Consider the following 26,565-nt stretch of genomic DNA (forward strand, 5'->3'; position numbering starts at 1 on the left):
ACCACCCTTAAAGTGAAAAACTTCTTCCTAATGTTTAATCTAAACCTGCCCTCTTCCAGTTTAAAGCCATTCCCCCTCGTCCTGTCACTACATGCCCTAGTAAAAAGTCCTTCCCCAGCTCTCCTGTAGGCCCCCTTTAGGGACTGGAAGGCCGCAATAAGATCTCCCTGGAGCCTTCTCTTCTCCAGGCTGAACAGCCCCAACTCTCTCAGCCTCTCCTCATAGGAGAAGTGCTCCAGCCCTCGGATCATCCTCGTGGCTCTCCTCTGGAGAAGCTCCAGCAGGTCAGTGTCTTTCTTATGTTGGGGACTCCAGATCTGGATGCAGTACTCCAGGTGGGATCTCACAAGAGTGGAGCAGATGGGCAAAAGTAGAGGGCCCCTTCTTTCATCTTGTATTATTCTTGTCAAGTGAAGGGAATGGAAAGAATTACTGAGAACTATACATGGTATTCTGCAAACTCTGTCAGCACAACTTCTGCTTGACGAACATCTTTCTGGAAGTCTCTTAATAACCATAATAGAGTCTTCTAGTTAGATAAGACAATAAAGAATGGGTCAGAAAAGACATGACAAATGTCCCAGCACCTAGAAACTGACCAGGGAGTGCCAGCGTGGAGCCTGCCTGCTCAGGAAGCAAAGTAAGCTTCATGTTCTGAGCTCCAGTTGAATAGTCTCATTCAAAAGATGGACAACAGCTTTCTGGCAAAAAAAGTACCATGTGATGAATACCCATGTAATGCCTTTCCAGCAATATTTCTTGACTGATTAGAGTTATATTGTAGTCAGAGATCCATCATCTATATTGCTTTGTTATATGTATCAATAGCATCATTTGTAATCTGGCCACAAGTCCAATGTGCTCATTAATTGTATGTGCTCTCCATTTAAGTTCATTTCATTTATTAGCCATTTGTTTGGAAAAAAATCTCAAGCATAATAAGACATAATATATAAAATCTCATTTGCTTGGACTGGAGTGGAAGAATACAGAATGTCAAAATGTGTTCCTATCAAACACTTGTGTTCTTTTAAACAAACCAAAGTAATTTTTTTTTATTTTAAACAAAGAAATAAACAGTAGATTTCATAGAGAGAACAAAGTAATGAAAATATCCATGATATATTTAAAGGAAGTCTTAGTGGCATCAAGTACACCAGGTGCCCTCAACAATTATGCTCTACTTGATGTTCAATTGATTTCAACAGACTATGAAATGCAAACAATAGCACAGTAGTGTGCAGTGAAACACAAAGGGCACAGACTATTTTCAAACAGCTTGGACAAACAAGGTTCTCTACTAGCATAAAAAGAAAGTGGCGGCAGCATATTACTCACCAATATTCCCATCTGCGGTTGGCATGGTGCATTGCCTTCATGCTGACACTTTCAAAGTGTCAAATACTTCTATTTTTCCTTTCCAAACAAAATAATGTCTTCAATTCCAATTAATAATTATGTACTAGGCTACAATGAACCTGTAATTCAACTCTTAATGCAAATTTTACTTTCATTATTTAGTCTCTTTGGACAACTGTTCCCTAGAACATTCTGAAACAAATGTCAATCACCGCACTAATGAAAAATGACTATTTGGAAGCACTAAAAATGCTAAAAACATTCATTTATTCTTACAGTCCATAGTTAATAAAAATGTAATTAATTTGTCTGTAAAAATCACAATTTTTTTTTTTTGCGTTAGCATCAGATCTTTCCCACAGAGCAATGCAACTCTTAAAAGAACATGGAAAAGCTCTCAAATACAATGTACTTTTTGCTGTCAAGACATTGACTAAAAAGTGCAGTGATAAAAGTTTAAAGCTAAGCGTGTTCTGAAGGTTATAATTATAATAATCAAAACTGATCAAAATTATATCATTTGCATGCATACATGGGACATGATTGAGTGGTGGACTTGGCAGTGTTAGGTTAATGGTTGGACTCCATGATCTTAAACGTCTTCTGCAAGCTAAATGATTCTATGGCAGTATTTCAGCAACAGCATCAGGTTCAGTTTTTGGAACACTACGAATTTCTACAGAAGCTTGCCCATATCTATATCTTGTAAAACAGAGAATGTGTAGATCATATTTTATTATTGCATTAGTGTGTCAAAACACTCTGGATAGGAAATTCTACATACTTGAAAGACAGCGTTAAGGAAGACTGATTTGGGGAAAACCTGAATGAGTTAAGATGAATGACAAAATCCATAGGATGACCTTTAAAGAATTAGGATTAGTAAGCCTTTTGTATGGGCCACAGTTTTGGTTCCAACTGAGATCAGGTTCATTGTATCGATATGCAACTGTAGGTGACAACTTTTCCCCTCCCCTGTTGCTATGTGATTCCTATACACCTTTTTCTTCAAGAAACGAACTGCTGGGGATGTGGGAACGGTTCACCTCTAGCACCATTCATGATGTTGCGTTGCTTTCTTAGTCTTAGACTTGCTACCCTAGCAATAATTTCCCGTTCCCACTTTACACAGACCTACGAAAAGCCCTTTTTTATTCTGGGAAGCAGTAGAGTTTATCTGACAGTGTCATTAAGTGTCAGTTAATTTTACATACAATTTATACTCCAGATGTAATTACTCAGCTTTCTATGTCACATTAACATTTGACTAGAGATTGAAAAACTTCAAGAATAAAAATAACAATATAAAGTTACCTTGCAGACAAAATGTGTCCACCAACAGAAAAACTGCAGTGACAAAGGAAACAGCTATGACTTCAGTAGTTAGCTGGTTCATTAAAGGACACAAAACCAGTCCTGTCTCCATATGTCTTCTTAGCTTAGTATGGTATATGTAGAAAACTAATACAGTGATTTATAATTGTATGCACAGCTTTGTTTTGCGAGTACACGAAGACCAGAACTAAAAGAAAAGTTCACTTTACCAGGTGCAGGAATTATTTTTTTGTAGTAATGAATAAATAGGTTAGCTAGTATTTTAGCCATGCAGTGCACTCCGTATTAAAATCAAGTAAAAATAATTAGCAGTTTCTATGCATTTCTGAACTGCAGCAGTTTAAGTGCTCTGTCCCTTCCAAAGCTGTTACAGGTTTCTGATCATCTGTCACATTTAACATTACAGGATATAATGAAATGTCTTTTCAGCTGAGGACAGCTGACTATTGCTTCAGTTCCTCAGCAGGAGACTTGTTTCATCTTGTAGCAGGCACGCACATTGCTGTGCAAATGGGCAAGAAGCTATTCAGACCATCTGGTTACTTTCAGCAGCCGAAGAAAGATGGAAAATCAAAGCAATTCAAAGGCTTGGGCCAGTCGGTCGACCGTATTTGGGAATGTTTTATGAGAACGGGACATTGGATTAGAATATTGTTTATTTTACAGAGATCAATGAGTACCTAAACTATTATAGACAAAACTTAGATGTACAAGAGCTCTTTCCAGCCACCCATCTTGTAAGTCTCCAGAGAAAGCTTCCCAGAAGTAACAGGTTTAGATTATTCTTCTTTTCTAATGTAACTCTTCATAACAGCAACTCTTTGGCATGGTGCGAAGATCAGTAGTTCTTGATTTCCTTCAAGCTACTGAAATTGTCCACTGACCAGACACTAGCTGATGGGCACTTCCTTGGTGTGCCAGTCACAGGAAGGGACCTTCAACTTGGGGCACTCTGCTCCCAGATTTACAACAGGTAATGGGATGGTTTTGGTTTGTTTTTAAGAAAGGACTATATAAACTTCAAGCAATTAAAAAAAAACCTCAAAACAGTAAGCTTCTAGATACCCCATTCTTTCTGAAATGCAGCGATTTCCCAGTTCCATGTTGACTTAATCATCTCTAATACAGAAAACAGGGAGAAGCTGTTTCATATGATAAAAATGTAATTGCTTTAACATTTCTGTCTCCTTTGTCTGTATTGAACTCTGGAAAACATCAAATATGTCTATTTATTTTTTTCTAATTTTTAAATGTATTCCTTTTATCTTTCAATGTATTATCACTAGTGTACAAAATGGAAAACCCAGGGATATGCTCCTTTTGTTATAGATACTAAAATGACTAGCACCAGGTCTTATGATTAGTCAGAATGGAGCTTAGACCAATTAAATGAGTTTCAGTAATCTATTTAAAAAATAAATGCTATGGCACATAGTTATGTAGATTTTATTTGGCGGTTGTTTTGCAAAACAGCATTTACATTCATATTAGACACAACTGTGGAGGAAAAAAAAAGGAAGTGATATTCCCCAAATCCAGATCTATGGAGTGGATGGAAATGAAGAGGCATGGGTAAAATTTAGCTTTGAATTCATTCTTATATTTAAGAAACCTTAAAATATAGTCACTGATCAACAGGAACATGCCTGCAGCAAAGGAGAGAACTTAAGGAGGAAGGAAAATGGAGACAATTACTGCTTTTTGCAGCCAGGTTTGTAATTTGGATTATCCAAAGAAAGCTATGCAAAACCCACACCTTTACCCACCTTATTTACATTAAATGTGCAATTGCATTCGAGACAGTTTGAGTTTGTCAGAGTGAGCAATAGCAGACACTGCCTGCATGACCTCTTCATTTAAAAAATGCCAACAATTGTCTGTAAGGTTGCTTTTGGATATCTGGCTTCATCAGCCAGAGAAAGGCCTGGATACACTGATGAGTAGTTACTATTTTGAAAAGGGACTGAAAATGGCCAAAATTAGGGGTCCAAAACAAGTTCCTGAATGCCTCAGTTTCAGGCTCCTGTCACTTTTTGAACTATTTACCTAAACTTAATTTAAATTTATCTATTTGTGATAGCTGTTGCCCTTATATAGTCATCTATTAAAAAAAAAATTAAAAAACTCATCAGGTTAGTTTATTTCACATTTCTATTGCCTGTTTGTAGTCACTTGAAATTTCTGGCTCTGAAGACCCCGACACATGAGTTCTCAGCATGTTTATTGTTTATTTTAATTTATTTTATTTTATTTTACAGAACAAATCAAAGAAACAGAAAATGAACCCTAAAGAGCAATGTTTAAATTGTGAGTTTTTTAAACAGCAAAGTATTAGAAAAAGGTGAATTACACCTCTATTAATACAGCAATTAAAAATGCAAAACTCTATTTCATTCTGTAGGCTGGAGACTCATGCTTACTGACTTGTGGAATTATCCCCTCATTGCGAGTCAGAAACACGCTTCTTGTTTGCCAACATCTGTCCCTGCTTCCCAGCACCCTTACCAGCTGAAATAATTTTTCCATCATGAATACGTCCCATATGTATCATGTCATATATATGGAGAGAGGAGGAGAATGCAATGGGGACTGAAAAGAATATTTGCTTCTGTGTTTGAGGATGACATGATGCCATGGTGTAATAGCCACTAGTAATAACAGGGGTTTTCATGTTCTTGAGGCAGGAAATGGTCAGTAGGAAAAAAAAGTAGATTAGCCCTTTCATTCAGAATGTTATCATTGGAACAAAATCCCCCCATTTGGAAAAAGGAGGGTTTGCCAACCCTCAACAGATGAGTTAGAAGCAGCTGGAGACAGGTATCCATAATGGGCATTTTATAACCATTTTTCTGAAAGAGGAGAAAAACTATTTTTTTTTTTTGCTATATTTCTTTCCATTACTGTCTTCCCTAAAGGTCTCCCTCCCAAGCCTTCATTTGCTTAACCTTTGTATATATATGCAAAATGTTTGGTACAGTAAGTGGTCAATTTAGAGAGGTTCTATTCTTTTTTTTTTTTTTTCCTAACATTATTTCTGATTGGCAGATAGGTACACATATTTCATTGGAGATACCAGAAATTTCCTGGTGGAAAAATTGTTCTCCTGAAAATAGTTGCCTAACTTTCATTGACCCAAACTTTGATAGGATTTATAGAGAAATACTTATTTAAAAAAATGTTTCATTTGACAAACCCTATTTAGGGTTTGTCAACAAGCATGAAAGTATGCTCCTTTCTTTACACTGCCCCGAATTTGTCTTTTGATGCCACCTACCTATGAGAAGCATGTTCCTTGAATATTCTTATCAGTCCACTTTATTGAATATGGCTTAATACACCACTTTATAGCAGCTCTGAGAAAAGCAGTGTGATAACAGGCTACTAATTCGGATGTTTTGAGACTTACTCAGAGCAGGCCTCTTATTATTTCCATGTGAGAATCATTAAAAAAACTTGGCAGAGCCTTTAAAGTATTATCTACTGTGACATAAGTAAATGTTGATATGGAAAAAAGACATTTCAGACACATATTAATTTTCAAGGCTCATTGGGATGCAATAAGCCAATCTATTTTAGCCATTCTCTAATGACTTTTGTAATTTCTGACAAGACTGATATATAACTGGCTGTTTTTAAGTCCTCATATTTCCTGTAAGGCTAATGCTGATACACTATTAAGCATAATTCAATGTAATATGCTTAATATATCACAGAATCATAGAATACTTTCGGCTGAAAGGGACTTCTAAAGGTTGTCTATTCCAACCTCCCTGCAATGAGGATGGACATCTTCAACTAGATCAGGTTGCTCAGACCCCCCTCCAACCTGACCTTGAATGTTTCCAGGGATGGGGCATCTACCACTTCTCTGGGCAACCTGTCCCAGTGTTTCACCACCCTCATCATAAAAAATTTCTTCCTTATATCTAGTCCAAATCTACACTCTTTTATTTTAAAACCATTACCCCTGACTATCACAACAGGCCCTGCTAAAAAGTTTTTCCCCATCTTTCTTATAAGCCCCCTTTAAGTACTGAAAGGTTGCAATCAGGTCTTCCCAGAACCTTTGCTTCTCCAAGTTGAACAACCCCAACTCTCTCAGCCTGTCCTCATAGGAGAGGTGTTCCATCCCCCCTCATCATTTTTGTGGCCCTCCTCTGGACCCGCTCCAACAGGTCCATGTCTTTCCTGTGCTAAGGTTTCCAGGGCTGGACACAGTACTCAGGTGGGGTCTCACCAGACTGGCGCAGAGGGGCAGAATCCCCTCCCGCAACCTGCTGGCCATGCTTCTTTTGATGTAGCCTAGGATGCAGTTGGTCTTCTGGACTGTGAGCACACATTGTTGGCTCATGTCCAGCTTCTCATCCACCAGTACCCTCAAGTCCTTCAAGAAAGGGCTGCCCTCAACTCCTTCATCTGCCAGCCTGCATTGATACTGGGGGTTACCCCGACCCAGGTGCCAGACCCTGCACTTGGCCTTGTTGAACCTCATGAGGTTCACAGAGGCCCACTTCTAGAGCTTGTCCTGGTCCCTCTGGATGGCATCCCATCCCTCAGGCATGTCAACTGCACCACTCAGCTTGGTGCCATCTGCAAACTTGCTGAGGGGGCACTCAATCACTCAGTATATGTCATTGATGAAGATATTAAACAATACATTGACAGCATAATTTAATTCTTTTCAGAAAGGTTGCTAGTCACAATTACTTTTACATCAAGAAAGACAGCCAAATATACATGGTTAGAATACAATTGCCTTTATGAAAAGTAGCATGTTATCTGACCAGACATTTCATGTTCCATCCTGAACTGACTTTTCTTTTTTCTGTCTGAAGGTACTAAAAATAGCTGTGGCCAAGTTTTCATGACTAGACCAAACAGAAGCCAGTAACATTTCTTACATCCTGCCCACTTTCTATTGTTAACTCAAATTCTTCTGAAAAAGCTCTGCTTGATAGAACAGAAGCTTAGTGTCATTATATAAAATAGAAATGCATGTCCTTTATTTTATCTTCAATCCCATTTATAACAGGGCATTCACACATTTTTATTCCACTTTAATGAAGCATCCTTTCTACCATTGTAGACTAAGATAGTGTATTTATTATCCTGTAAAATCTTATAATTTGACCGATATTTATTTTATTTAAAAAAAAAATTAATTAATCTTAGGTTCTAAGATAATGTGCCTAAGTAACAGAGTTAGCTTTCATACTGGCTGAGTCAAAGGCCAAGTGATTTTGTGTGATTCATTTATGCCTACTTTTGTTCAGATGGATGCCTATTCCCTGTTGAAAAAAGCCACTTAGTTACTTATGTATTCAACGTTATGCTCTTGTCATCTTGACTTTGGCAAACAATAACAGTTACAAATTAAAATATTCAACTTGAATTTAAGTGGACTGTAAAAATATTGCACTTCATTTTTTTCCATTAAATTATTAAACAAATGATCAGAGACTGTCAGTTCTGAATTAAATATTTAGATTAAATATTTAATCTAAAGTCAAATATTTAGTTTAAATTCTACTATGTAAAATTGAAGGTACTTGCAATATAATCTTCTGGCTTATCTGTGTTGGCCACCTCAGATTTCCAAGCTATGCTGATATGATATTTTGCTTGTCTTTAGTTCTTTTACATATAAAGTCTAAATTAAAAATTATAGAGTTCATGAATTTGCAGAATTAGAATTATAATTTGGTTTGAAGACTATGTTATTTAGATATCAAGAATTATTACTGGCATTATTATTATCAATATTGTTAAATTTATATTTACATTTGCTAATTAATAAATTAATAAAACTCCCCAAACCAAACCCACTTCTCTCTTTTTTTTTTCTATCATGCAGTACGTTATTTCTTAAAAGGAACCTTAGACTTTAAAAAATAATATCTGCCTGAATAGCAAAAAATTCTTCTGACTACATGGCATTTTCTATATAAAATATGGTGTCAAAAGAACAACACAATGCAGAACAAGAAATCATGCAGACAATACTTTTAGAAAAATGTTCATACTTTTCACCTGAAAAGTATTTTACGAATTAGTTGTTATGGAGATCTGCAGATCCTGCTCCCTTAAAGCATTTAATTGTGTACTTACCATTAAGAGTGTGAATAATCTCACCTCAGGGAGGCTACATATAGTTAATTATTTGGATCGGAGTATGAATACTGAGAGACTTAATTCACCACTGCTTTGAATAAGGAGTAGCCATATACAGTAGTTTTGTGAATTGTAAAACTGTATATGGTATCATATTGCCCAGGTGTAAAGCGGTGATCAGTTAGGCCCTTTAACAGCATTTTCCCTATTTATAATCAGTATTATGTTGCAAATCTTTAAAAGCAGTTTATCAAAAGGAAGTACCTAGAATGTACCCTCCTCCTCCCCCCCCCAAAAAAGTGGCAAAATATAATCTAAAGTGACTCAACATTTCCCATGGTATTATTTTCCACTGCACTGGTCTAAAATACACTGACAGTTGCTATTCCAAAATGGGGAAAAGCTCCATAAATAATAGGTAGGTCAAAGAAGTTCTGGCTAATTGGCCTTCTACAAGCTGAAGAAAATGCAAGATACAATTTATTAGAATTTCAAGTGTGGAAGGATAACTGTTAAAACAGTATTAAATAATTTAAGTGAAATAAATAATTTAAAAAACTAAAGTATTTCATGAACTACATCGTATAAAAAATAAACCAAAAAAAGAACAGATGCCATAATATGTCTCCGGGACGTATTTTGGGAAGATGTGGATGAGAATTTGATTTATATAGAATTTTGCTAGATGATGATGATATTCAGGACAGTTACTGATACCTGCCTTTGAATGAGTGAAATAAACATGTATTTTTCTCTTATTACAACACAGGAGGTAGACTGTTACATTTTCATATTCACATTCACACACCTGAATTCCCATACATATATCATAAAAAGAGTTTTTAAAAATCACATGCACTTCTTCATGTTCAACATACCCGGAGCTCATAGAAAAAAAGATCATTTTTAAGCAATATGAGTTTTAGTTAGTCTAAAAATTGATTTATTGAGTGACTCCAAGTGGCACAATACCATTTGGATTCTCAATGGGGGAAAAAAGCAGAAAAACAATGGGGAGGGGAACTACAATGGACATATCATAAATTGGGTACCATGAATTATTGCACACTTACCTACTGGGACTAGGAAACTCCCTCCAACTGCAAACACAATGAAACCTCCATGGCGCCCCCAAACCTATTCATAAAAATATACCTACACTTCCTACTCACTCAGTTTGGATTTCCCTAGCAATATCATCATTCCTTCAGCTCTAACACCGTATCTGTTGAAAACAGAAAAAAAGGGGTTATAATTTCCTGGGACTTACGTCTGGGTTGCTGAATGAAGGAAATCCTGTGTAAACACAGGTGGGAAAACAGATGGAGAAAGGAAAAGATAGCAGGGAGACAAGTCTTATCTTGTGTCCTTTGAGGCTGAGAGGAACTTTGCCAGTCACTACAGCAAGAGCAGGATGAGACCACAACGAATAATCAGTCCTCTGTCCACCACCAAGAAGGCAAGTGAAGTAAGAGCAGAGTCCTGAACGTGTTCCCAGAAATCCTCCTTTTAGTAAGCTGCACTGAGCCTTACTGGATGGGTAACGCTGGATTTATTCCTCTCTTTTCCTCTTTGTAGGCATGTCAGCCCCACTCTAGCACACCAGTTAAGGACAAAGGCAGTTCAGCACACGCTTAGCTGGGTCAGGACTGCACACCCAGAGTATCTCCTCTGACTCCACAGGGCTGGCAGCTGGAGGGGAACGGGACATCGTGAAACCACTCCTGCTCGTCAACGTGCTCTGCAGTAGCTTTGGGACAGTTTTAACCTTTATGTGTGCAGGGATAGCAATGTGAGCTGAGTTATAAAATGGCAAAAAGCTGTGTTTCTCCTGTGTTCCCCAAGCAGTAGCGTGCAGTTCATAGCAGAGCGCATGTGGACACCAGCAAACTGGGGCTGGGGTTCTTTTACTAAGGCAAACTTCTCTTTAGCTTATCACACTCCTGCATGCTTGTTGTAGTTAGTCGTGAGACATTTTGAATCACCAACATATACAATATTATTATGGAGTGATTCTGATAAAATTTACCCTAGCAAAAATCAGAATTGCCTCATAGCAGCGGTACTACACCAGTTAATACCAATATATATTGGTATCATGTAAATTAGATTAGTATTAGGCTCAATAGATACATTTTTATTTCTGCTTTGTAAAGCCTCAGTAAATGATGAACTATGCTTCTCTATAAGTAAAAGACTCACATTCTTGTGCTTTACATGTAAAGACTTCAAAATCTTTGCATTTTACCAATTTTATGTGTCTAGTGAAGAATTAATATGCAATCTGTCCCGTAATTCCTTCTGTCACAAGAAGCCTTTGAGTAATTTCTAATGTCATCACCTGGTACCCAGAGGAAAAGGTTCAGTAGGATGGAAAACTAGCAATTTCCTCCCTACCACTTATTCCTGGGATTATAGTATAAATGAGTTTGAACTACCAAGGTATTGAAGAAGAGAAACAGAAATATGCACTGAGACAGACAAAAAAAAAAAAAAAATTGGGGAGCTCTCGTTCTCCACTGCTGTGTACTTAACAAAGACTTTATATTTTCAGTATTGTAAACTGCAGATACTCAAAACCATGGACAAGATGACCAAAAAATAAATAATTTAACCATCACGACATCCTCAGAACACAATTGCTAACATTTGTCCCCTGCCTCCTGATTCTTATTCTCCATCCCAGGAAGGCTGAAATCAAGTGTGTTCATCCGAAGCTTGCAATTCAACTTAGCTGCAAACACATGTGCAGTCAGGTTTTCCTACTTGCTGTTCAAAAGGGATAGATGTAAGCACCTTCCCACTCCTTTCCAGCGTCACGAAGTTGCTTTAGTCTTGTTCAGACATGCTCTTGCCCCTTGCATTTTCTTCCCTTTCCCATCAATCTCATGCCCATGACATTCCCCTGCACGCACATTTCCTCTGTCTTCTATTTCATTTTACCTGACTCCTACCCACACAGTCCTCTCTGTTGACCCCCATCTCACTCCCCAAACTGTTCTAACCTCCCCTATGGTTTTGACCTGTGTGCTAACGTAGCCCTGACCATCCACCTTCTCCTGACCTTCTTCATTCACATTTTACTCTCCCTACAGAAGCAGCTAGAAGGAGAAGGTCATAATTTCCATTCAGGGCAACCTTGTTTCCCCTCATACGAAAACTGTGTCAGTCTCAGCGGGAGAAGTTTCTCTTTTATTTGCGAAGAGAAAAGACTCATTTACCGCTTTGCTGAAAGTAGCAGCAATACCATTCCTAGTAACAGGTAACTGGGAGACATTTTAGAAAACAGAGGGAAAAAGTGAAGCAAGGCAGAAAAAAATCTATAGATATCTAGGAAAAATAAATATTGCTGTATTTCCTAAAAAATAACAAGATATGGTCCTGCAGAATCCCATTAAAGCAGCTATAGAGTATTTAAATCTTGGAATTCTCCACTGGTAACTGTGGGTTACATCATTTCACTGAGGTAGAAATGACTATATAACTGTGCAATATAGTGAAAATCAGCTTCATGTATTCTTCATAGCCTAATTCCTGTCCCTTTTATAAAAACTCACACAAGCACATCATGTGATGGCAGGGATTCTAAGGTGAGGCAATCAGAAGTTACTGTTTTCTTTAAATGACAGTAAAAGGCAAAGGAAAAATGGATTGTCCTGAATCTTTATGAAACAATCCTTCCAGCGATCCACGTCTGTTCAAGACATAATTTATGGCACTCTCTTTAAAACATTTCCTCTGTGGTCATTACTGAAAGGTTTAAAAGAACATAGTCAACTTCAAATAACACTTTTTTCTGAACATATTTATCATCTAATAATTGGGGATATTGTTTTTTGGTATGTTGACTGCAGATCTGAGGGAGCGTAGGCAGGTCAGTATTTCTCACACGCTCCCTTACACATTTTGTGTATTTCATCGAAGGCGAAGTGGGGGTGAGGATAGGGGGTACATGGCCTAGGCAAAAGGATAGTACCAGAATTTACTTTCAAATTCCTACTAGCACTTGGAGTAGATATATAGGATGATAATAACCTTCAAGTAGCAGTCTGAAAAAAAACATACTGGGATGAAAATTAGCATCCTACACGCTGCTGGGCTAAGTAATGCTCCTGCACACAAAGTTCAAGATTAGATTATGAACACACATGAAGTTAAGGGATAGGATGCTCTTCCCACAGGAATACTAATGAGCAAACTACAAGATCTCTGTGGCTACTGTCTTGTACTTACTCCTTCCCTCCAGAAAGGAGAAACCAGTGAGCACAGATGAGGAAAGAGGCAGATGGTAATGAATCCCAGAACTATGGAGGGCTCTCTAGAGCCACCATTCCACACATCCCTCAAAAATCAACAGAGAACGTAAAGCAGAGGTGAAGTGTAGTCTGATTAATCTATTCCATTGACAGTTATACAGGCACATTCTTTTTGTGAAGAATTTCCAAGCCACTGTAAGAGTTATCTAGTTACATGTGAGACATAACACCCAGATCCATAGGGAAGCCTGTTTTTTAATTAAGAACAAAGATCAGGCAAAAGAATTTAAAAGTTCAGCAGCATCTCAGTCTTCAACCCCCCAGATATTATTTTCTCTCTTTATTCGCAACTTTTGGTTTTCCAGCCTTTCATTCTCCCAACAGTGTCCATTCAAGCCTCTCCCAAATACTGGTGACACTGCTTTGGTTCTTCATAAATCTTGGTTTTCACACTAATCTCCAGTTCTCCAACAACTCCAGGGTGTCATAGGTTTTCTATTAATACGATGTTGTCAATACCCAAACATTTTACATATTCTAAGTTTGATAAATGTTTTCCAAATCCAAGGCAGGATGTTGGTGAGACCCTTCATGAGTTCTGGAGATGAGGCTGCCTCTCCAGGGACTCTTGCCAAATCTCCCCAGAGACAGGGTCCCCAGGAGACTCAGCTCCAGGACATACCTGATATCCAACAGTTAGCATCTCTGAGCTGGGACTGGGAACTTACAATTCATAAGACATTTAAAAATTGAAAAAGAATGTTTAGGTATGGCACACCCCTCCCACCTGTGTGGCTTTCCCTTGATTGTGAGAGCACAAGTGTTGATACTGATTTATTGTGTCAGACCTGGGAGCTACACAGTTGAAGTTGAAGTCACACATTGCAGCTTCTTAAATGGTATCTCGATCTCGGATTTTGCATGTCTCCATTATGCAAAAGAAGGGTTATTTGTCTTAGGATTTGAACACAGGCTTACTCTTCCAGCTTGTCATTTTATCACTATGCAACATTCCTTGTGTCTGCTTTGGTCAAGAAGCTGTACTCAGATTCTGATACATGTTTCAGGGGAAGAGTGTCTTCTCCAAAGGGATGAGAATATTAGAATTACTTTTTTTTCAGCTTTGACTAACCAAACCTTTTCAATTCACACTTCTGAATCACACCACTCTGGATCTTGGGGCACTTCTTTCTCAGGTTCTCTCTCCCTGTCCACTTTCCTTTCATCTCCTTCTCCTTCTCCTTCTCCTTCTCCTTCTCCTTCTCCTTCTCCTTCTCCTTCTCCTTCTCCTTCTCCTTCTCCTTCTCCTTCTCCTTCTCCTTCTCCTTCTCCTTCTCCTTCTCCTTCTCCTTCTCCTTCTCCTTCTCCTTCTCCTTCCCTTGTCTCCTCAGGCCACATCCAGCAGCAGCTGTTATGTCCCATTTGACCCAGCAGCTGCCAGGCTTTGGATGCATTTCCCCCCATGTTTGTACCCCTTGCTTCATCCCAGCTGGTGTCTGGATGAGGAAAACTGCTTCGGTATGCAGTGTAATAAGTTCTTGTGGTGTCTGGATACTGCAAGTAGCTTATTTTTTGTCTGCATTACATAAAATACTTTCATGCGCAATCCCCTCTGATCCTCTGCTGGTTCAGAGGAGTATTATGGTCAGATTCAGCACGCAGGCTCTTGCAAACTCATTTTCATAAACTGGGGCACTGCTAAGCATAGAGAAGACCAACACCAAGGTTGCTCTGTTTCTTCCTCCTCAGCATTTACCTTTTCTTTCTCCTTAATCTCCTGTCTGCAGCATGTACAGTCTAAGCCCGTGGGATAAGCACAAGACCTCTTTACCGAAGTGCTTCTACAAATACTGGTACAAATCACCTTGCAGAGGCTACTGCAGGGTGACAAGGCCTGCTGGCCAGATCAGTAGGAGTTGCTTTAGCATATTATTCTAAAATGGGATTAGTTAAGTAACTCTATAGCCCAATTCAAACACTGAGCCCAATTCACTTTTCTAAGCTTCCCACTTCCGTATACCAGCTAAATGCCACTGATTAGGCTTTCAGGTGAACATTTTCTGAAAGGAATTTGCATGAGTTCTGGGATGATTCATGAGATTCAACAGAAAAGTAATACAATGACCAACTAACTGTAACTGTCATGGACAGCAGTGCTACACACAAATGTTCAATCAACTTCTGGAAACCAGCCTTGCTGCGACTCACAGAAGCAGACACCTATTCTGGTGCACAAAGACAATTTGCATTCACAAGGAACAACATTTTCATACTGGTCAATTATTATATGTAAAAAAAGAGATTGCTTTCATCCAAATATAAATATTCAGATTCAAATTTGGATTAAAATTCATGTCTGCATTTCATTAATATACTTCTGTTAGAGAGCTATCTAGCCAGATAGGGAGTCCAGTTTCTCATAGTATATACTGGAAGGACAAACATTGCTGCATGCTAAAATTCTGTCAAAAAGCAAAATTACTATGCAAATTATTATATGTTTATTTAACTACTTTCTGTTAAATAACACCGCTCTTAATTCAAAATAACTTCAAAATTCAGGAAGGTCATTCTGCATCTTTAATAGCTATCCTCACAACAGTAAGCAGACTCTGAACGTCTTATTCTGAAACATTTGGTGCACTCTTCTCTGTAGTTGGAACGGTTTAGGCAAAAGACACTCAGTAGACTTATTCTGATGTCTCTATGTTTTTGATAGCCGAACATGTTTTGTTCTAGTGCATTGACTCCAGTGTTATCATTCATTTTTTACCTACTCACCTCCAAAGTAAGAGCCATCTGTCAGCTTCAGCTCCTTATTGGATTTGGTGATGACACCAGCAACACCGTGCTGAATGAAATACATCTTTTTACCCACAGCTCCTTCTCGGATGATATAATCTCCAGGTTGGAACACCTCAAATCGCAGTTTGCTTAGCATGGCAGTCACAAAATTTGGGTCGGCATTAGCAAAAAGAGGCATTGTAGCAACCAGCTTCCGACAGTTGAAGTTGACAATCTCCTAAATGGCAGATGGGAGGAAACATAATTATAATAATGGTCAGCAAGTGTATATAATATGATGGGCGTTGAAAAAAAGACTTTCTGCTTCCTTCACAAGAAAGTTCTTTATGCTCATATTGGACTTTTCTGTGTTTCTTTCTCTGCCTAATTTTTAACCTTTTCATTATATTTTCATCTGTTTCTAGTGAAGTGATTGAAACAACAGTGCAGTCTGATTTGTACATCTGAGGTGAAAGGTTGTCTTCTTCAGGCGGTTTCTCACATGTTATTTGTTATTCCCTTTGGATTTTAAGGGGAAATATATGACAGAAAGATAAAAATTAAACACAAATTACACTGTCTGACAAGGAGATTGGCTGTTGCAGTATCTGTACTAGTGACAAAGTTATGCAAGCCCTGTGTTTTCAAATATTAAGCAGGTAACATCTTTCTGATCAGAACAACTCCAGTGGTAATATGAATGTACATTACAGTTAGCTGCAGGGCTAGCTGAAATCAACAGGAAAATCTCCTTCCCAGAATTTAATTAATTTTATAAACACAGAAGCATACATCCCTGTCCTTCAAAGAAATGCATATACAGTAGACCCTTACATGGAAAAAGTAATGCTATTTTCCTAAGACCGCTACAGTCCTTAAGGGTGTCTCCCACCAAGAATATTTATATTTACAGACCCAACTATGAACACATCTATATGTAAGCATTAGTACCAAAGAACTATAAAAGTCCTACTTGCTTTAAATAAAAAAAATTGAACAATTTGTGACAGAGTTTCAAGTTCATTCTTGCAGACCTTACTTTGTTTTAGGAAAATTAGCATGGTCAGTTGTCATATAGATTTAACAGTGAACTGAAGAGCTGAGACTAATCAGTATTACACATGGAGAGGGGCTTAGGCAGGCAACAGCTACTGAGTTAACAACCCAACACGACAGGAAGAACATATATGATCATCTGTATATAAGTGCACACAGACTAAATAAAAGAAAAATACAACCAGCAGTCACCTAACTGCTTTGTAAAACAACATATAATGTCATTGTCAGTGCAGTATCCCTAACATTTCCTACACTAAACCAAGGCTTTGTGATTGATGTAAAGAAGACATCCCACCTACCAGTGCTCTCACTGCCTTGACTGAAGCCCACTGCATTTCTGCTGGAAGTTGCTTTTTCAACCTCCCATGCATCTGCTGTCTCGTACTTATAAATCTCATATATCCCATGCAACCAGCTCTCTGAGCAGCAAGCTCAGATATACTTGTCCACAGTTCAGACAAATTCCTTTCTTCTCCTCCCTCCCCCACCATGTGATATCCAGCTTGAAGGCATGATGGGGAAATTCCACAGTATAAGCAACAAAACAATAATAGTTTCTTCAAATCATTACCTTTGCATCTGGGAAGGAGGTGCAAATCTCCCTTTGAAAGTAAGCCATTGGCTACTCAATTAAGAAGCATGGGCATGACCTAAGAGTGAAGAAATAACTGCCTGTCCCTGAGAAACTACATCCTTTCAAAATAAAGCCAGTGGAACTTGGAAAAATAATGTGAAACAAAATGTCTCCCCAGGCACCTGGGAAGCAGAAAACTGTTATCTCCAGCAATGTCTTATTTTCCATGAAATAAAGAAAAAAACAGGGCACAATTCCTTCCTAGTGCTACTCCTAGGATAGACTTATGATATCTTCTGACAATCCCATAAAAAAGTGTCATTATATAATGGCAAGGTGGAAATAGAAGGGTCTCTAAGCCGAAATTAACACTGATTCTTAACAAAGGTCAGTACAGCAATTCTCTTGAACTCTGGCCTCAATAGCATCACTTCTATATACTTAGATAAACAGCATAAAAGCCTTTTTCCGCCTCCTCTTTTTTTGCTTTGTAATGAGCCAAGGGGGTGAAAAAAATATATGCTTTTTAACTCCAGAATTATTGGGTTAAATATAGAGTGAATGAAGAGTAAGATGCTACATCTTTGAAGTCAATGACTAAACTCCAGTTGAATTCAGTGGGGATATGATTCCACCAAGAACATTTTACCTGAGAATTATTTATAAGTGAGGGAAATAGAACAACACTCATCTTCCATCACTTTTCACTGTACTGCCTCACTCTCCCTCACCTTCTCTGATTGCCATAACTTCCCCTTCTTCTGAGTGTTTTGGGACAGCTGAAACACTGCATCATGTATGGACTCCATGTCTAAGCATAAATGGGCTGGATTAAGAGAGGAGGAGACAGATCTGAGACCAAGAGCAGATTTCTTCATGGTTGCATGAAACTTGAAATGTACAGGAATACATGGCAGGAATGGAAACAGAAAAGATGTGAGGAAAAGAGCACTGAGATTTACAATGACTGTGAGACTCGTGCTTATGGAAAGGAAGAGCAGTCTGGCTATGACTCCCACCCAGCGCAGGCAAAGACATGGACGCTACTAGTGTGACACTGTGGGACAATACTATCTACACACATGAGATCAGAATCAGAGCTTAAAAAAACTCCACAAACTAGTCTTGGTTGTAAAAACATGTGGAAAATTTGATGCAAGATGCGTGTTGTTTGCCCAAATCCAAAAATCATCTCAAGCAACAGCACTGCAAGGAGTGAACTGCCAGATAGGTATCACTGGCATTCAAGATCAGTGAATCCTGCTGAGTCGATAAGTCAAGAGGAGTAATCCCAGGCTACCCCTTCAAGTATATTCTTTACGAGGGAATAAACATTATAACGGGATTCCAGCTGACTGTCTTTCTAAAGGATGAGGATAAGCCTGTTTCCCCTCTCATCTAAATACTCCATTTCTCAGTTAAGCTTCAGCCATGACATCCATCCCAACGAGAAGTTATTCTCTGCTCCTACTGCTCACAGTATGGTGGCATCATGCGAGGAGTCCCAGACTACATCCTCAGCTCTGTATGAGACTGCCTTACTGCAGTCTCAGCTGATGCTGGAAAGCTGGTAATAACTATTACTTGTCCTGCCTTGCTCAGGGACTTTTCAGTAGACTTGCTGCTTGTTTTCTGTTTCTGAAAGTGAATAGCTTGTCTTGCATGCCCAGGAGGCAGAGAAAGGAAATGACTAAAGAAAGCAAAAATCGACTGGAAATTATGTAGACAATGGAGGGGAAGTGCAGAAAAGGCTGGGAGTGCGGAAAGTTCAACTCCAGTTATGATCAGGAAGAAAGAGTAAAATAGACCTAGTCAGAGCAGTATTAAGAAAGAAAGAATGCAAGGAAAACAAAAGGAAGGAACACAAAGAGAAGAAAGAGAAAAAAGAAGGCAGGAAGGTTGACTTTAAAAAGAGACTGAGAAACTGAAATTCCTGAAAAAGTGAGAGCATGGGAGCAGAAAACCTGGAGAAAAAGTGCCTAGAGTGAAAGCTGAGAAGTAGGGCAGATAAAGTCAATAAAAGGAAAATTAGAAAAAAAGGACAAGTGACCAGTAACATATCATAATAGCATCACAGAACAGCACGATATAGACAGAGGGGAGAATTCAGACCTGTATGACTACTCTGCACAGAGCCAGGCCAGCCCAACCAGAAAGGAATTAATCTCATCTTGGGAATCCCAACAAAATACAACCTTGTTCCAGGATTTTCACCCTTGGAACCTCATGTCCTCTTATAGCCCCATCTTCTGCCTACCTTTCTCTCTCAATATGTCATCTATATCTGGATATACCCCTGCATACACACGTTACCTGCTCAGCCTGAGTTGCCTAATGAAGGTACCAACATAGCTACAAAACCACTCTGCTGTGGTAATTTCAGCCATTATATCCTAGTAATGCATTCATTCTGTTGATTAGTTTTCTGTGAAAGTTTATGCTGAAGTACAAACTTTCCTTATTTAAGACAGTAGAAGGTGGAAAATTACTGAGAGAGAAAGAAATGTGTCATTTTTAAGTGCTTTGTGTTTCTTTAAAGTGTTCTTTTATTTAAATATGAGATCATTCAGAGCAAGTAAAATACATTTCCCTGAGCCTTAATCACAGGCAGTGCTGCAATTTCAGAATCTTGTGTATTACTTTAAATATCATCTTGGGGAGAAAAAAACAGTAAAGATTATGAACATGTTTTATGTAACTCAGAAAGTAATAGGAGAAATAGTTCTGTGTTTTAAAAGAAAGGTAACAAAAGAACAAACTGCCAAATTTAAAGTTGACATTTCGTACAGAGAAAAATCTTTCACTCATATTTTCTTAAAGCTAATTCTTTAGAGCCAGACTGGATTCAAATTATGCTACCCCATATGATATCAGAATTAAATGAAATAATAATGATTTTATCTCACCTCTACATGAAGTAAATACCAAGTGAAGCCTGAGGAAAGGATTAGGAGTGCATCATATAGCTGAAGTGGTTAAAGGGCAAGAGTGATTCAGACCTACACAGAGCGAGTATTGATTTAGTTCAAGCATTGGTCTCTGTCACACAAGAACTAAGTTGGTGGTGCAATGGTCTGCTTTATATGAGATTGGTTAGGTAATTACACTGGCTTCTGCTCCTTTATCGTGTACTGGTTTTATCACTCATGTTGGTCTTCTTGACTATTTTTTCAAACTGATGTTAAAGCATCAGATATTACCATTTTGTGTGGGTTCAATATTTCTGGATGAATGCCCCAATGTATCTCAAGAGGTCATATTTACAGAAGCAGCTGCAAGGTTGACCTAGCTGTGACTGGGGCATGGCGGTGGCAAACTTCTCTGATGGCATGTGTAAGAGTTTTTAGAACCTTTGCTCCAGGAGAAGATTTTTAGATAGAGATAGTGCTTTTAACTAGACTGACTGGAAAAAGCTGTTGCTAGAAGAAATAAGCAGACACAGTTCTTGACAGATCTGTATGTCTGGAAAGGTTCTTTATTTTTCCCACTAATCCAATTGAGTTAATGAAAGGTACTACTTCCATTTACAAACTATGTCCTTCTGATGCGTAGGCCACCAAAGTCTGTTAATGACTACACTGAAAACTAGCTTAGTTTCATTAGGTCACTCCTACACACTATTGTAAAAATTTAGTGCATAACATTTTTTTTCTGAGTGTCATCTCCTTTACACTCTGCTTTCAAAGGATGAGAAACTAAATCACTCTTAATTTCCTGGCCATTGAAAGGAAGAAATCACTTTATTGAGAAAGCTATTTTTTCTCTTAGAAATAACTCACAGAAGAAAAATTACTGAGCAAGTGATTAAGAGAGAACTACAGGAAAAAGCATGGCATTTAAGAATTTGGGGCTGTAGGAGTAGGTTAAATATATGTAACCCAGATTTTAAGAAGTCATATTCTGTATATGTTCATGATTTCCCATAATTTTTTAACACAATGGTCAATTATAGTCAACTTTGGCAGAAAGGAGGCATCACTCATATTAAGTTCTCATAGGTTTTATGACAGCAGGCAATCAGGAGGACTAGGATTAGCACCCCACTGAGGGAATGACTACATCATTAGCTCACAACTTGCCTAATGCCAGAAAACCTGCATGTGGCAACGGGATGCAATATTTTTCATTTCTGGTGCACCTGAAACTGTTCGAATTCCTTTGACACATTCTGTTTAATCATCTATACAGAATGTATGACTTAAAACTAAATTTTGCTCAGAGGTGTTCACGAAAGTAATAATGACTGTGTACATTTTCCTCTTTGGGATTTCCACGATATTCCATTTTTCAATCACATTGATTAATTTTAACACATAGACTCTGCTTAAATTTTACTTACAGATAGGGTAACTCTTGGATACCACCATTTATGTCTAGAGCTGCATCGAGAAACACAATTCTTTTTTCTTCAGGACTTTGATATTTTGCCATTCTGTTAACATAGCTGGATATTGTGTGAGTGTGTGTTTTAGAAAACCTCACTGTCTAGCCCTTTGGCTATATATTTTAAAGCTCAAGAATGCTCTGATCTGAGGTAACCTACCTGTTTGACCTACAACAAAGCACAAAACCCGAAAAAACTCTGATGTCTAAGGCAAAGACAGCACACGTGACTTCAGTTGCACTGAAAACCAGTGGCCCGCCTGTGTATTTATATTTTCAAAGCCCTCGGGTCCCCAAGACCTCCAGTGTACCTGCATAAAGGTTGCCCAGATACAGAAAATTTTCCAGTCAGCTGTGAGATAAGCTTAGGCAGGCAAAAGCAAGGGAGGAATAAATCGGCTTTCCAGCCAAACAATGAATGAAATAGCCTGCTTGGATTCTACCAGGACTGAGTTGAAGCAGGTCTTTTTTTTCTGTCTGTCTCTGCTCAACTTAGTTTAAGACAAGTCAGCCTTAAACAGAGCATATGGTAGTTAGTATTGCTGTCTCCTAAGGGAAAGCGATCCTTTTCATGCATTTGCAAACAGAAGGGATAGAGATTTAACCAATTATATTTTCTTGGCTTGGTTGATTAAATGTTGGCCTTCTGCATACTCTTCTATCATTCCCTACTTGATTAGGATTTTCTATTCAATTCCTTATATGCATTTTTTATGCCTTGGAATTATTATTGCATTAAATTCAAATGCAGACAGGATAATCCTTTTGAGGATATATGGTTCAACCAAACCTCCAATAAAGTCAGTCTGATGAAGGATATCCATCTTTTTCCCAGCTTGTTAATTGATTTAACAGAGCTTAAGGGAGAGCAGTTCTGTGCATCTCATGCTTCTCTTCTCTGGATCTTCCATTATATTTAGAAGATTAAAAAAGAACAAAAGAAAGAAGGAAAAATAGAAAGAAAAAAGACACTATCTTTCCACCCTTTCATTCATCCAACTGTCCATCCATTCCTTAACTCAGCTATTTTTAAAGGGAATTTAGCTTTCATCTTCTTCAATGTTCTGAAATGTTCTATGCTTCTTAAGTTTGGTTTCCAGCTGGGGAAAGGATGAGAAGCATCAAAATGAGAACAGCGATACAGGCAATGTTTTGAGGCAGTCTGTAATTGTGAGATAGCCAGTCTAATTTCAAAAGCCTGAGAAGCCCTGATAATCCAGATATGTTTTTAAAGTTTGGGCCAATTGACCAATCTCTGCTTCTTTCAGGTTTTCCCTTCTGAACTGTACTGCTGAACAAATTTCCTGAATGATCTTAGTAAAAAACCACCCATAATTCATTACAGAAGGTAATATGGAATTAGTGCTGTATAACAGAGCCGTTGCTCTAGACACTGTTCCCTTTTATTAGCTGAATAAATAATCTGCATTTTGCAAGTGTATTTAACAATCACTGTTTCAGTTTTCTGCCCCTGAGTAAACAAATATCTTCATTGCCATTTGTGTGTTATACTCACTAATCCTATAGTATTTACTAAATAATATCTTGGGCAGGGGGCACTTAAGACTGACATTTTTGTTTAGTAAAGGCATTTTAAATATTGTAGTTGTCCCATTATGCCAATGAGACTACAGATTTAAACACATTTATTGTCAAATTGTAGTAGAAAGGTGAATCCTAAGAGATGTGAAGTTTACAAAATCCTATTGGTATCCATATCAGAAGCTTGTGTTAGTACATGGAAGACTGGTGTGAATTAGTCATCATGTTTGCTGCACAAATGAATGAAGCACAACTCATGTTTTTCTAAATTAGTGATTAAGAAATATGAGAAAGTTGGTTTTACTAATGATTTCAAAACTTTGTCTAGTCTACTTGCTCACAGGTTAACATCTACTGTAGCATTACTTTTCCACTGTCTTTGGAGCTTCCAGTCACCTCCTTCATCTGGAAATCTGATGATTCTGGAAACCACATTCATTCTTGTGCATTTGTACTGAAACTCCAGTGATGCCACTTGCTAACACCAATCAATCAGTGGTTGACCTTGTACGTGACCTATGTGGCAACTACTATTTTTTTCTACACTATCCTTCCAAACAAAACAGCTCAAATGCTAGTTATATCTTTTCTGAATGAAGAGTACTTCTTATATTCACCAAAGTCAGTGAGATATCACCTGATTTCCGGGGGGGGGGGGGGAGGGTTGGGGGAAGGAGGAAGAGACAGTTGAGCTTCACAAATGCAGTGTGAGTTACACTTCCATTTGTGTGATTTATTAGCTAAAATATATTGATTTGGGTGCTTTGTTGTGTAAAATCTGCCAGTCAGAACAGCATGTGACACCTGAACAATATTGTTTGTCTCACTGAAGAAACGGAAGGCCATGAAGAGACTAACTGGTGGGTGAAAGCAGAGAGGAAAAAATCTGTGTTTGAAGCTAGCAGGGGGCCGACGGGGGACTAAAAAAAAAAGTACTGTAGGAAAGAACTAGGTGGCAGGAAAAATCAACATGCCTTAAGAGAAACAGAAAGCTATGGATTGGATGTAAATTTTTGTGTTAACTGATCTCTGATTTTCACTTGTTTGGCCAAGACCAGACATTGAAGCTAGGAATGCTTCCATAGAGAGTTTATTGTGAGCGCTGCAACTAGCACGAAATTCCTTCTGCCATCTCACCCCTCCCTCTTTGTCCCCTCCTCTCTTCTCCAGTCCCCTGTGTACTGCAGCCTAAATGGCCAAAACAACTGAGTCAGCAAGGAGGTAGTTCTCAAGATAATGTGCTTTATCTACACTCTATGTGTATGGTTTAGCTGACACAGTAACAACAACAACCAGGAAAACAGTTATTTAAAAATCAGTGGTTATTTGTTCACTGAGTTATTTTAAAGCTCTCCAAGAGCTCTGGATCAGAAATACTGTTATCTTGTTAATTGCTAGGTTAACACTTACTTCTTATTAAGAATTAAAAGCCCATTGGTTCAAAGCCTCTCTCTATAAAATTATTAAGTGGCTTAAATTAAATCTTACTGATTATACTGGATAAATCCCAGTTAGCTGAGCTTGAAATATCCACACTGAAATTATGTTTAGAGTTTTTAAATACATTGCTGTTTGCATCCACTTTGATTTGTAACTATTCAATGAAGGCCTACTCTATCACGATACGGGACAAACAGCAAACTCCTAACTTTAGCTAACACACAAAATCTACACATTGCTACATTACGTATAATCCACATCTTAAAGTGGCAAAAAAAAGAGTATTTGTAATCAATGAGAAGATTTATTTAGATTTCTTAGTCAAATGTGTGACAGAAGCCTGTATGCCTGTGCGGTGTATGTGCTAGAATATTTACAATGTCAGCTATAGATCAACACATCTATATATAACAGAAGGACATAAAAAGAAAGATAAGGAGGATGCACAATCCCTTTCTAATTTTGAATCAGCCTTCGTCACTGCTCTGCTATGTGAACTGGGACAAGATAATTATGAGACCATTTTAATTTGCCTTCTAAAGGAAACTACTGAGAAGGGTGCTGGAGTGGGATCAGGCACAAGGGCTCAGTGATGTTATGTTGTGAGAAGGAACTTGCAACATGAGTGTAAGGAGCTCATGACTCACATTCAGGCCACTGCACCACAGTGCATGCATGCAGAAGGAGAAAAATACCAAAAGCGTTGGTTCTAGAGCCCAGCTTTACAGTGAAACATGGCGATGGTGCTCAGTTGTAAGGGTGAGACATGGAGAGCTGGCTCCAGAAGAGATATCATCAGACGGCAAAAATGCAGATGAAGACTCTGGGAATAACTTAGTAGAGTGACAGCCAGACAGCCCTGAAGATAGAATTTGCTTGAGAGTGCCACTTTGGCTAATACTGGTAGCTGCAGGGGAAAGAGACACATAAATGACAGGAGAGGTGTAAAGAGTGGAAGAAATTCTGAGGAGTGCAAGTAGGCATGGTGACAGCAAGAACAGCCTCGATAGCAGATCATGTGAAGGAAAGTGAAGGCAAACTGGCAGGAGTAGACTAGTCAATGTGGATTAGTAATAACAGCTAGTGTAAAAGTAATGCATCATACTCTTTAAACACCCAGTAGGCAGACACATTTAATAATATATTGGAATAACAAAGAAAGAGTCACATTACAACTAGTAGTCAAATCATGGTCAAGCCTTGACAGTTCAGGGATGCACAGGACATCCCCAGCGCTTGTAAATCCTGAAAATTTTTGGTCTAGGGATCATGGAGAGGAAGCAGCTACGTAAGTAATAAACAAGAAAACAGGGGAGATACCTGTGGCCTTAAGTCATCTTCATTTAGTAATCATGCTGTGCTTGCTCTCTGCATACAATCACCAAGGCCTTAAATATTTGTGGTTGTGCTTTCTCTCCAACACTAGACATGCACTCAAAGCAAGGGGCCCTGATGACGGCAGAGCACTCGGAAATTGCCATTAGCATCTGTGTGTGAGACCTAGAAGCCACAGGATGCAGGTGCATAGGCAGTGCCATGTTCTTTACATCAGTTAAATATTCTTTTTCAAAATAATTTCAGTTCATCTGCGTGCCAAAAGTTTTAAATTTATTTAACCATTGATAGCATTTAAGTATAATTACATTACTCACTTCATGAATTAAATATAGGCTGAGGATTATTTCCATAAGAAATATGTTCCTATAATTTATTCAAAAAGAT

The 26,565-nt window shown here is 38.3% G+C and overlaps 1 protein-coding gene across 1 annotated transcript in view; it reads right to left on the reverse strand.

Moving 5' to 3' along the window:
- The window catches only part of HCN1 (hyperpolarization activated cyclic nucleotide-gated potassium channel 1), a 197,094-nt gene that overhangs the window by 14,448 nt on the left and 156,081 nt on the right, over window positions 1-26,565 (reverse strand). The window contains exon 6 of the mRNA XM_009894211.1: window positions 15,843-16,083. Within this exon, the coding sequence (XP_009892513.1) occupies window positions 15,843-16,083 (241 nt within the window). The remainder of the gene's footprint in view (window positions 1-15,842; window positions 16,084-26,565) is intronic.

The sequence above is a fragment of the Charadrius vociferus genome, unplaced genomic scaffold (assembly GCF_000708025.1).
Source record: "Charadrius vociferus isolate BGI_N301 unplaced genomic scaffold, ASM70802v2 scaffold70, whole genome shotgun sequence".
NCBI lineage: Eukaryota > Metazoa > Chordata > Aves > Charadriiformes > Charadriidae > Charadrius > Charadrius vociferus.